At 41.4% G+C, this 13,216-nt stretch overlaps 1 protein-coding gene across 1 annotated transcript; it reads right to left on the bottom strand.

The window, feature by feature from the left end:
* Positions 1 to 1,454: 1,454 nt before the first annotated feature.
* On the bottom strand, positions 1,455 to 3,778 carry SerRS (Seryl-tRNA synthetase). The gene has a single exon (XM_017630339.1). The coding sequence runs from the start codon at positions 3,670 to 3,672 to the stop codon at positions 2,179 to 2,181; it is 1,494 nt and encodes a 497-aa protein (XP_017485828.1). The 5' UTR covers positions 3,673 to 3,778; the 3' UTR covers positions 1,455 to 2,178.
* Between the last annotated feature and the right edge of the window lie 9,438 nt (positions 3,779 to 13,216).

The following is a 13,216-nucleotide window of genomic DNA, read 5'->3' as shown; positions in this document are numbered from 1 at the left end:
AGCAACAAAATACATCTAAATGCATGGTGTAACTATGCCATCACCTAAATGTTGTTTAATAGTCTTGATTTTGCCTAAAAAAAATGAGAGGACTTAAAAACTTCAAATGTGCGTACATCAAACTGGCTGGCACACTATATATTATAGCAATTTGATCGTTGTGAAGCAGAAACAAATGGTTCCACAATGTTGATACACACCAAAGATTATAGGCTGGTTTCTCCAACTCAACTTAGTTAAGCCAATTATCTTGACTTAGTCAAGAATAAGCTGTGTAAAACGCAGGGAAAATTTTAGAATGGTAACCCCCCCCGAGTACGGAATTAAGGAAAATAGGGTGGGTAGAGGGGGTTCTAAAGGGGGTATATGTAAAGTTTTAAAGCGCGGAACCTTATAGTTTTTAAGTAATTTGTTATTAAAGTTACTAATTTTCACCAACTTGTATGGGACTATTTTACAATATATAATCATGAACGAAAGACACAAGATCACGTAAGAACAAGAGAGTGAAAAAAGTCGATTTTTTTAGCGGGTTCTACGCCATCTTGTTTCACTGGAAAACAAGCGAAAAGTAAACAAAGCAAAGAAAACGAAAACCAAAGTTAACCAAAATTATTGTCAGCCACTTTAAGCGCACAATTTAGGTAAAATGATGCAATAAAATGCTTGAAAATGTGTTGTCATGTTGAATTAACTCATCTTTACTTAAATAAAAGTGTAAAATAGTGGTGCCTGTGATGTAAACAAACGCTCAGCTGACGAACCCGCTTTCGCAAACTTTTTTCTCAAAACCAGTTACAAATACAACGTCGCGTTCTTACGTGATCTTGTATTTTTGGTTCATGATATATAATGCACTTTCCACAAAATTTACACGTTATTTACACTCAATATATGCGCAGAAAGAGTGTGCACGTTCAAACAAATAAATACTTTAAGTATATAACAGCTTTTTTATCAAAAATTGATTGTTATTTAATTTTATGCGAGTACATGCAGAATATGTGCAAATGGCAGCAGGACTGTGTTGCCATATCTAAAAAACCAAGAGTGGAAAGCAAGACCAAAAGAAAATACGATAAGGTTATTTTGTTCAGATTAAAATAAATAGTAGGGGGATCAGGGGCTGAACACCTTTCTGCGTAGGCGGCCTTCGGCCGCGCTTAGGAATTATAACCTCACAACGTAGAATTCTTCTTTCTGTGCTGCCGAAGAAAAGGGGCCTTTTGCATAGAACACCTTTCTGCGTAGGCGGCCTTCGGCCGCGCTTAGGAATTATAACCTCACAACGTAGAATTCTCCTTTCTGTGCTGCCGAAGAAAAGGGGCCTTTTGCATAGAACACCTTTCTGCGTAGGCGGCCTTCGGCCGCGCTTAGGGATTATAACCCTTACTACGTAGATTTCTCCTTTCTGTGTGACCTAACTGGGGCTACCGCCCCAGTGATGTAACCTTGGGAAAGGATGAGGTAACTAGAATTCCCTTTCTGTGTGGTAAACCTGGGGCTGGCGCCCCAGTGATGTCTATTTTGGTTGGCCTTAAAGGAAAGCCAACTGCACCTTTCTGTGTAGGCGGCCTTCCGCCGCACTTAGGGGATTATAACCCTCACTACCTAGAATTCTTTCTGTGTTGCCGGAAGAGGGGAATATGACCACAAACCCCCTACTATTTATTTTTATCTGAACAAAAGAACCTTATCGTATTTTCTTTGGTCTTCCTTGCCACTCTTGGTGTTTTTAGATATGGCAACACAGCCCTGCTGGCATTTGTACATGTTCTGCATGTACTCTCATAAAATTAAACAACGATCAGTTTTTGATAAATAAAGCTGTAATATACTATAAGTATTTATTTGTTTGAACGTGCACACTCTAACTGCGCATATATTGAATGTAAATAACCTGTTAATTTAGTGGAAAGTGCATTATATATTGTAAAACAAGTTGGTTAAAATTACAAACTTTAATAACAAATTCCTTAAAAAGTATAAGGTTGCGCGCTTTGAAACTTCACACAGGGAACTGTTAGGCCCCCCTCTACCTCCCATATTTTCCTTAATGCTGTACTCCGGGCTTACCAATCTAAAGCCCACCCCTCACAAGCCAGCTTGACTTACATTCTTAAAATGTGGCCACAACAATAAATGCTAGGCATACAACTATTGGTTTGTATGTAGTTTCTAAGCAGCAGGGTCCTTCTTGCCTTTAACTTTCCTGCCAATTGCTGCGGCTGCCTCAACATCAATAGGTGCAGCCTTAACAAATGGAATTTCATTTTTATATTTTTCTGGCATATATTTTTTCAACGGTTCTGGCACTCGCACACCAGTCTCACTTTGATGGTTCTCCAGAATAGCACAAATAACTCGTGTAGTTGCGCACATTGTAGCGTTTAACATATGAACATAATCGACAGCCGAGTTCATTTTTTTCGTTTGGCCGTAGCGCACGAGCAATCTTCGGGCTTGATAATCTAAACAATTCGAACAGGAAACAAGTTCTCGGAATGCACAGCTGCCGCCAAACCACGCTTCTAAGTCCAGTTTCTTAGAAGCGGCATTATTAAGTGCTCCAGATACAATGTTTACAATACGATATGGTATATCTAGTGATTGACAGAACTTCTCTGCATTGTCAATCATTTCATCCATCATCTCCCAAGATTTATTGTCGTATGGAGAAGTGAGTACGAACTGTTCTACTTTTTCAAACTGATGAACCCGGAAAATTCCACGCGTATCGCGTCCATGGGAACCAACCTCTTGACGAAAACAAGTGGACAAACCGGCATATTTTATTGGCAGTGAAGATTCCGGCAACCACTCATCACGATGGTATGCAGCTATTGGTTGTTCGGAAGTCGCGATAAGGTATTTTTCATCGACCCCCGTTTCATCGCTACGTTCGCTACCTTTTCCTACCACCTTGTATAGTTCCTCATCGAATTGAGAAAGTTGTGCTACCTCCTGCATCACATCTTTACGCATAAAGAAAGGGGTATACAGTGGCGTATAACCACGATTGCTCAACATATGCAGTGAATGTTGAATCAGCGCTTGCTCAAGGAAAACTGCTGGGCCAGTTAAGAAATATCCACGACCACCAGACACTGCTGCACCCTTTTCCGCGTTCATGCCATCTATCATTACAATTAGATCTACATGCGAATATTTTCCACGATGTTGGCAATCACCAAACGTGCGCTCTACTCGATTTTCATTTTCATCATTAGAAACCGGCACTGACTCATGTAAATGATTACCGACCTCACGCAAAGCATTATTGCGCAACTGTTCTGCTTTCTGAAGACATTGCTCATTATCCGTCATTGCTGTATCAAGTAGAATCCGAACCTTTTTTATTTGATTTACCGACAAGGGACACAATGATTCAGAAGTGAGCTCAATCAAATTTTTTAAAATAGTATCAGGAACTTCTTCTGCTTCATTTCCTTGTGGTTCTTTTTTCTTCATTTTTTCACCAATCTCTTTGCTGCATAGGTTTTTTATTTTGTTTAAATTGTCTGCACGGTGTCGTCGATGACGCCATTCGGCATCTTGTTGGATGACTGCCTCCACAAGAGCCAAGTCCTTAAAACGTTTTTTCTGATTTTCTCTAATGACATCTGGGTTTCCGCCCTTATCGCTGCGAAACAAATCCAAATCCAAAACCATTGTGGTTTTCTGTTGTCACAATTAAATCACAACGTGGCGAAGAATTCTCCAAACGAACTTTTAGGAATTCTAAAGATACATCGATGTTTCGAAAGAATCGATATGATGGCAACACCATGGATGTTTTCTGGCTTTACTGGGACGCTACACGATCAAGACAACGACAATTTTCGGATCGTTAGCTAACGATTCCGGCAAGTTTCGTTAAGTGCTATTCTCAGGCACACTTTTAGTGAATATTGTCGGTAGCTTTAACAGTTGTCTAACGAAATTTGTCGATAGCGTAGCTACGAATATTTTGTCCTTGAAGAGCCTAACGATAAAATAGTTTTTTGGGAAAATTTTCCAATACGGAACCGGCTTTTAAAAAAAAAACAAAAATGAGGGGGTTTAGAGCGGCTTTTTGTGATTGTAAATCTGAAAACCCCACCCTCCGTAGGCTTATAGTTTTTATGAAAATTGAATTTTAAGTTGCAAAAAATGTCAACTTCAACCTCACTTTTTGCTTTGTAAACCAATTGTATTACAATGTCGGTGCTGCACAAAACAAAAAAATGCCCAAAAAAAAAGCACTGAAAACGAGAAACAATAAAAACGGGCATTGTAATTAACTTTTTTTTTTAAATTAAATATCGATGTATTGATAAAAAAAAGTGATTCAGTCTAAAATCGAGAGATTTTGTAATACAAATGTTAACTTAGTTATTTATCGATTTTTATGGGAAAAGCGGCGCAGCCGAAAATTTTTAATAAAACATCGCGCGATTTTTTATTACAAATTTTCATTATTTATCGAAGTATTGATTTTTATGAAAAAAGGGCCGCAGGCGAAAATTAAAAAAAAAACCGCGCGATTTTTTATAAAAAATTTTCATTATATATCGAAGTATTGATTTTTATGGGAAAAGCGCCGCAGGCGAAAATTTTTAATAAAAAATCGCGCGATTTTTTATTAAAAATTTTCATTATTTATCGAAGTATTGATTTTTATGGAAAAAGCGCAGCACAAATAAGTGCGTATAATTAGGGGTATAAGTGTACAATACGTACATTGCTCTTATTAAAAATAATAATATTAGGATCGATACGGGTCTTACTCCTGATCATACGGTATAAATAAATCGCGCGTTTTTTTATTAAAAATTTTCATTATCGAATTATCGATGTACGTTATGTACATTTGTATACTTTTAACTATAATAACACCAGTAAATATTATTTCCCCCCGAAAAAAATTATACCGTTATGATCAGGAGTAAGACCCCTATCGATCCTAATATTATTATTGTGCAATGTACGTATTGTACACTTATACCCCTAATTATACGCACTTATTTGTGGTGTATTTTTTTTAACGTATGGTAGCATACATTTTGTGTTACTGTCAGCCATTGTAATTTCTGCTTGTTTGTGAAATGTGCAAACGTTTGTGAAGACATTTATAAACGCGTTTTACTTAATTAATTAATTAATAATTGTATATTAAGGTATTACAAACGCATGCGAACCTTTTAAGGATAATATATTTGTGTAAATAAAAGTGATAGGTGTGGAGTTATAATAAAATGTGGTGATAGCAGGCGGGATATTTTAACAACAAATAACTTAAGTACTATTAGCAACAACATTGTGAAAGTGATAAATATAGTTAAAGGAGACCTCCAATAGTATCCCCACCGAGTTTCATAAAAAAATTCACTATACTTTGCACGGAATAGCAATTGGTTCCGTAATGGAAATATCAGCCAGTTTTTTTTAAAGAAAAATTAGACAAAATTCATGAATGAGCAAACTATTATAATAAAAAATGACTAATAAATAAACATTTATCACATACATATGCGTATGCTTATTGTTATTATCTATTTAATTTATTACACTGTGCAATTTGAAAACTTAGGCAAAATTTTTATAGTTTTGCTTACTTAATTACGGCATTCCAAATTTGATTGCTCCCTCCATTTTGTCAGATTGGCTCCTGTTTTCGAGATAACCGTACTTGAAAATTTGCTTCAATTTTAACTTTTTTGTAAACAACTCTCTGTCTTATACCATGTTCTGACCGCTGTTGGGATTGTGGGTTGAAGCCTTCTTACACCGGCTGTTCACACCGGCTGTTGGTGTTTTCGTTGACATTTCTTACATCCTTCGTTTACAGTTTTGCTAAAAAAAAAAACAAAATACCTTTCTTTCATTTTCTTCTCACTGTATAGCATTCTTTTTCTTTTATTGTTATTCTAATTTGGCCAGCCAATTAACAATAAATCCGNGGATGAATATTGGAAAAAGTCTATAGCAGACACCGATTGGAATGGGAGGAGCGTGAGTTTTCAAGTGGTTTTCGTTTGACAGATTTTACATGGACGAAAACGCACGTTTTAGCTAAAAAACTCACGTTCCACTCATTCCAGTCGGTGTCTTTACTAGTATTTTAGATATGTTTATTGCAGTGGAAGTCATATTTTATTATCTATAATACGCTGGTTGGGATTTAGTAGCTTTATTTCTTAACAGATAATTATCACAAATTATCACTAATTTCTGCTGGATAGCGTTTCTTAACCCAAAAAACTACCAGAAACTAGCAGCTCTCTCTCGTTCTTACGCTTATTTTTTTGGCTCTCCTGCTAATTTTTGCTATTAATATTTTTACTAGCAGCTGTCAAAATGGATAAACAAAAATTCGGGCCAAATATTTACAATAGTCAAATACATCGATCAGCTGTTTACTGCTAGTTTTGCTTTTCTTTACTTTTTCTTTATTTCGCTCTCTGTGAGCGTAATTCTCGCAATTTTGCCATTCTTTTTCTTCCTGATAATTATCTGCTAGAAAAGAAAAGAAACAAAGCCTTTGTCAATTGGCTGGCCAAATTAAAATATGAATAAAAGAAAAGGTTGCTAATGATAAGAAAATGGGGTAGTAGTGCACTTTACCTTCTTCTTATTCTTTATTGGCGCTGTAAACGCCTAAGCGATTTTGGCCGAGTCCAAAACAGCACGCCAGTCATTTCTCTTCTGTGCTAACTGACGCCAATTGGAAATGCCAAGTGAAGCCAAGTCGTTCTCCACCTGGTCTTTCCAACGCAGAGGAGGCCTTCCTCTTCCTCTCTTACCAGCAACGCGGCCCGCGTTGAATATTTTCAGAGCAGGAGCGTTTCTGTCCATTCGAACGACATTTAACTCGCTGCACTATGTCTATATCGTTGTAAAGCTCATACAGCTCATCGTTAAATCGTCTGAGATATTCGCCATCACCAACACGTAAAGGTCGGTAAATATTTCTCTCGAAAACTCCAAGAGCCGCCTCATCAGATGCTTTCATTGTCCATGCATCTGCGCCATACACCAGCACAGGCATGATGAGTGACTTATAGAGTGTGATCTTTGTACGACGAGAGAACTTTACTTCTCAATTGCCTACTCAGCCCAAAGTAGCACTTGTTGGCAAGAGTGATTCTCCGTTGGATTTCAAGGCTGACGTTATTATTGGTGTTAATGCTGGTTCCCAAATAAACGAAGTCGTCTACTTTTCAAACTTGTAACTATCAACAGTGACGTGGCTGCCACGACGCGTATGCCCTGACTGTTTGTGTGATGACAGAAGATACTTCGTTTTGTTCTCGTTCACCACCACACCCATTCGCGTTGCTTCTCTATCCAGTCCTGAGAAGGCAGAACAGACGTAGCCCTTGTTTTACCAATAATACCGATGTCGTCGGCATACGCCAGCAATTGTACGCTCTTGTAAAGTATTTTGCCTGAGCAGTTCAGTTCTGCGACTCTTATTATCTTCTCTAACATCAGATTACAGAAATTACACGAAAGAAAGTCCTCTTGTCTGAAACCTCGTTTGGTATCAAACGGCTCGTAGAGGTCCTTCCCTATTCTGACGGAGCTGGTGGTATTGCTCAACGTCATTTTACACAGCCGTGTTCGTTTCGCGGGGATACCAAATTCAGACATCGCGGCATAAAGGCAACTTCTATTCGTGCTGTCGAAAGCGGCTTTGAAATCGACAAATAGATGGTGTGTGTCGATCCTATTTTCGCGGGTCTTTTCCAAGATTTGGGGTATTGTGAATACCTGATCTAAGGTGGTTTTGCCAGGCCTAAAGCCACACATATAAGGTCCATCAGTTCGTTGACGGTGCGCTTCAGTCTTTCGCACAATACACTCGATAAGACCTTATAACCTATGCTTAGAAGGCTGATTCCGCAGTAGTTGGCGCGAATGGCGGGGTCGCCTTTCTTGTGGATTGTGCAGAGCACACTTAAATTCCAGTCATCGGGCATGCGTTATCTGACCATATTCTGCATACGAGCTGATGCATGCACCTCATCAGCTCCTCGCCGGCGTACTTGAATAGCTCGGCTGGCAGGCCGTCAGCTCCAGCAGCTTTGTTGTTTTTCAGTCGCGTAACCTCTATTCGTACCTCGTCATAATCAGGCGGTGGGACAGCTACTCCATCATCATCGACTGCAGACTCGGGTTCGTCTTCTTCACTACTTTCAGCGCTGCTACCAATCAGTAGGTTGTAAAAGTGTTCCCTCCACAATTTAAATACATTCTGGACATCGTTCACTAGGTCGCCATTCCTTCCGTAAGTCGCCTAACCCTCTGGTAGAATTTTCGGGCATTCTTCCTGTCTGCCAGCATCTCAAGCTCTTCGCACTCACGTATTTCGGCCTCTCTCTTCTTATTGCGGCAAATACGTCTCGCTTCCTTCTTCAGTTCCCTATAACGGTTCCACCTGGCTCGAGCTGCGCCCAATCGCAGCGTAGCCCTATAGGCGGCGTATTTTTTCTCTACGGCTTCTTGACATTCCTCATCATACCAGTTGTTCTTTCTGGCTCCCTGAAATCCAACAACTTCTTCGGCGGCGGTACTTAATGTTCGGTAAATGTGGTTCCACTGCTCGCGTATGTCGGATTGTTGAAGAGTGCTCTCAGAGAGCAGGTGTGCGAGTCGAGTGGCGAATAAATTGGCCGTAGGTTGTGATTGCAGCTTTTGACGTTAAGCTTTCCTTGCATTGCTGGGCGCACATTTTTTGCTGCAGAGAGGCATAGAAGATAGTGGTCCGAGTCGATGTTTGGCCCTCGGAGTGTACCTACGTCTAAAACGCTTGAAGCATGCCTTCCGTCTATCACAACATGATCGATTTGGTTTCTCGTTTTTCGATCTGGAGACAGCCATGTAGCTTGGTGGACGTTCTTATGCTGGAACCTGGTACTACATATTACCACTGTTTCGGGCCCCGGCAAAGTCGATCGGCCTCAGTCCGTTATCGGACGTTTCGTCGTGGAGGCTGAATTTTCCGACAGTGGCGCCAAAGATCCCTTCCTTGCCCACCTTGGCATTAAAATCGCCAAGCACGATTTTGACATCGTGTCGAGTGCAGCGCTCATATGTACGTTCCAAGCGCTCATAGAAGATATCCTTGGACTCCTCATCCTTCTCTTCCGTTGGGGCATGGGCGCAGATGAGCGAGATGTTGAAAAATCTAGCTTTGATGCGGGTTGTGGCTAGACGTTCGTCCACCGGGGTGGACGCCAGTACTAGGCGACGGAGTCTCTCTCCTACCACGAATCCAACACTGAATTTTCGCACCTTTACGTGGCAACTGTAGTAGACGTTCCAAGGCTTCACACCTACTTTTTCTTGCCCCGTCCATCGCTTTTCTTAGATGGCGGCGATGTCAGCCTTTGTCTTCCCGAGGACATCAACCAGCTGCGCAGAGGCACCTTCCCCATTAAGGGTCTGGATATTCCAGGTGCATACCCTTAAATCATAGCCCTTTATACGTTTGCCATGGTCGTCATCAAAAAAAGGGGGCTCATCCGAGACTGTTTGTTCTTTTTCATTAGGCGGGGTTTTAACGTGGCGGGACCCAAACCCAGCGCACGCGAAGTTCTACGACTTCTCTCTTTAGCTCGCTCCCAAACGGGTGTTTGGTTGCTACCCAGAGGATACGTAGATAGAAATATCTGAGCTGCGATTTGAACCGTACGCACCGTCGCTTCTGGCCACTCCTATGTGAATGACAGTAAAAAGTTTTCCACTTCTGCGCACGGAACCATACTCCTCCTCCACTTTAGCTTACATGGCCAAATATTGACGAAAAATTTCGAGAGTGGTATCAATCGACATGTTTTAACGCCAATAATAATAATCCGGGGGCGGGGACTAATTTTTTAAATTAATTAAAGACTTATTTGCACAAAACACTTGCACCTTTCGCACTTTCTTTTGATGCATTTCACGCAAATAAATGGAGTACTTGAACACAGGGAAGAAGGCGGACGCAGGATACTCGTACAGACCCATCTCCCTCCTATCCCCAGTGGCAAAAACCATGGAAGCACTACTCCTCCCCAGACTGACGAAGCATCTGCAGCCGAACCAACGTGAGTCAATGTCACAGAAGAGCATACCCATTAAGTAGCAAGCTGCCAGTCGCCTGTTAGCGTCCTAGCGAGTACCTGGAAGTCGAATGACCGCGACTTGCAGAATTGGACCGCCTCAGCTCGGACGAACGTGATAACCGTACTGTGTGGTCGTCAGTCATCAGTCGAATTCCGAAACGCCAAGTCCAAGTCGCGAAGAATTAAACAGGGAGTCCCTCAAGGCGGCGTACTCTCCCCGACACGGTTTAATCTCTCCATTGCCAAACTCCCTCCGCCGCCAGCAGGAGTAAACTTGGTTAGCTACGCCGATGACTGCACTTTAATGGCAACTGGCCCAAACATCGACAGACTTTGCGATCAAATAACCGACTATTTCACCGATCTTTCCAACTTCTTCACTGCAAGGAGCCTCCAAATCTCCGCCGTAAAATCCACCGCCACACAATTTACAATCAGACCAAGAAGGTAGGGCTAGAACTGAACGTCTTCGTCGATGGCGCCAAAATACCGACGACTAATCACCCTAAAATCCTAGAAGTGACGGTCGATAGCCTTTTCTCCTTCTCCGCGCATGCCACAGCCACATGTAACAAACTCCGGGCCAGGAACAAAGTCCTCAAATCGCTAGCCGGCAGCACGTGGGGAGCCGACAAAGAAACTCTGCTCGCGACTTACAAGGCAATTAGCCGGTCAGTGGCAAACTACGCGGCAACAGTGTGGACGGAGGGGACAAGCGACACCCGGTGGAGGAATCCCCAAACCTGCCAGAACGCAGCTCCACGTACGGCTACAGGCTGTCATCTCTTGTCGTCCGAGCATCACCTCCATGAAGAAAGCCAGATGCTGGCGGTAAAAGAACACTACACCATGCTGTCGAAGCAATACCTCGTGGGTTGTCACCGAGAGAACCACCCCAATAACGCCTTGCCTCGAAACGAACCGCCCCCACGACACGTAAGACGACACCTGCACGACTGGAAGGCAGACATTGACCCGTACGTAGACCATCCATTCGACGCAACAAGATTCAGAGCGGCGCTCAACACCCTACACAGCGATGTGGTCAGAACGAGCCTCAGCACGCGCAATGACAACATCGTCTTAGGTGGTCGGCCGCCGCCCCTAAATTTAGAGGAATCTGAACTGCCGAGAGAGACCAGGTGCACCCTAACACAACTCCGTTCGGGCTGGTGTCACCCACTCAACACTTACCTCTCCCGGCTAAATTCACAAGTGGCAAACACCTGCCCCGCATGTGGGCAAGGTCCCCATGACACCCAGCACCTCTTCACATGCACCTCCAGCCCTACGACCATGGCACCAGAAGCGTCTGGACCGTGCCTATCGACGCTGCCCGCTTTCTCAGCCTCAGGCTTACAGAGTCAGAGGATGAACACGACGATACATGACAGAACCTGGGGGGTTGAGCACTGCTGCTATAACAACATCTACAACACAGCTTAACATGTATTTATTTGTTTTTGTACATTTGCGATGTATTAAAGGAAACATATGTGAAAAATTGTTTATTTAATTGCAATATTCCGGTCTTGAAAATTCCGCACAACTATCTTGTGAAGTCAGCATAAACAAGATGGAGGAAAACTGGTGCTGCCACTTTATTAAAACCAGCGAAAGGTGTTCGGCCCCTTTTCTTTAGCAACACACAAATGAGAATTATACGTAGTGAGCGTTGTAATCCGTAAGCGCGGCCGCAGGTGGCCTACGCAGAAAGGTGTTCTCTGCAAAAGGTGTTCAGCTTTTTTTCTTCGCAAAACAGAAAGAGAATTCTACATAGTGAGGGTTATAATCATTAAGCGCGGCCGCAGGCCGCCTACGCAGAAAGGCGTTCAACTTCTTTTCTTCGCAAAACAGAAAGAGAATTCTTCACAAAAAGGAATTGAACGCACAAATACTTTGTAAATACAAAAACTCAACCCTACATACAATGAATTTTAAAGCTGAACAATAAAGTAGTAGCACTCCTTTTAATCCATCTTATTTACATTAACTTCACAAGACAGTTGTGCTTAATTTTGAAGAGCGGAATATTGCAATTAAATAAATAATTTTGCACATATGTTTCACTAAATACATTACAAATGTACAAAAACCAATAAATTCGTGTTAAGCTGTGTTCGTTTACTCCATTTATTTGCGTGATATGCATCAAAAGAAAGTGCGAAAAGTGCAAGTGTTTTTTGCAAATAACTCTTTAATTAATTAAAAAAGTTAATCTACGCCGTCGGATTATTATTATTGGCGTTAAAACGCCCTCGATTGATACCACTCTCGAAATTTTTCGTCCATTTTTGACCCTGTAAGCTAAAGTGCACTTTTATCGAAAATGGAAGACAAACATTTTGCTTTGGTTTTTTCGTAGCAAAACTGTAAACAAAGGACGAAAGAAACAGCCGGTGCGAACAGCTTTCAGGCCACAATCCCAGAACTCGTATTCAAAGTGTTTTCGTTCTCGGTCTGAACATTGTATTAGTTTAATAAAATTTTGAACTTAAATATTTTTTATAGTGTAGGCATATATGTAATCATATATGTAATACTCCTATATTGGCAGTAAGAGCTAGTACCGTCCGAAAACACTACAGTACAGATATATCAATAAATACGTGCGAAAGAAAAGGAACACACACGTTTATAAATAAACATGTACACAACACATATACAAAAACGGCACGCAAGTACACAATACATTGACAAAAACGGTACTAGACTGTCTCGCTTTGATTTCGGAATGCTTACACATTGCGAAGTTAGCTTGCTGCCAATATAGAAGTATTACATATATGTATGTAATACTCCTATATTGGCAGTAAGAGCTAGTACCGTCCGAAAACACTACAGTACAGATATATCAATAACACCCCTGCAGTCTGAAAAAGCGCTAGTTCCTAACTACATATATCAGAACTATCTCTAAACTAGTGCAAAACGGATGCAGAGCGGGACAGTTGCAAGTTGCGATGTAATGTGCAAATGCTCACTACTCATATAATACGAAAGTAGCTCAGCGAGAAGACTTCCGACTCAAGCATCGTTGGTCGCGAGTTCAAATCGCGGTGGAGGCAGTTGGGAGTTTTCAAATTTAATGAATTTAAATTGTTGCGTGCACCTTAAAAAAA

Source organism: Rhagoletis zephyria, unplaced genomic scaffold (genome assembly GCF_001687245.7).
Source record: "Rhagoletis zephyria isolate East Lansing unplaced genomic scaffold, Rhagoletis_zephyria_1.1 Rzeph_scaffold_07622, whole genome shotgun sequence".
Lineage (NCBI taxonomy): Eukaryota > Metazoa > Arthropoda > Insecta > Diptera > Tephritidae > Rhagoletis > Rhagoletis zephyria.
Note: the sequence above shows the minus strand (reverse complement) of the source record. Positions and strands in the feature narration are given on the sequence as shown.

Excerpts from the sequence above, each read along its gene's own strand:
- SerRS (XM_017630339.1), bottom strand. The coding sequence starts at position 3,672 with ATGGTTTTGGATTTGGATTTGTTTCGCAGCGATAAGGGCGGAAACCCA.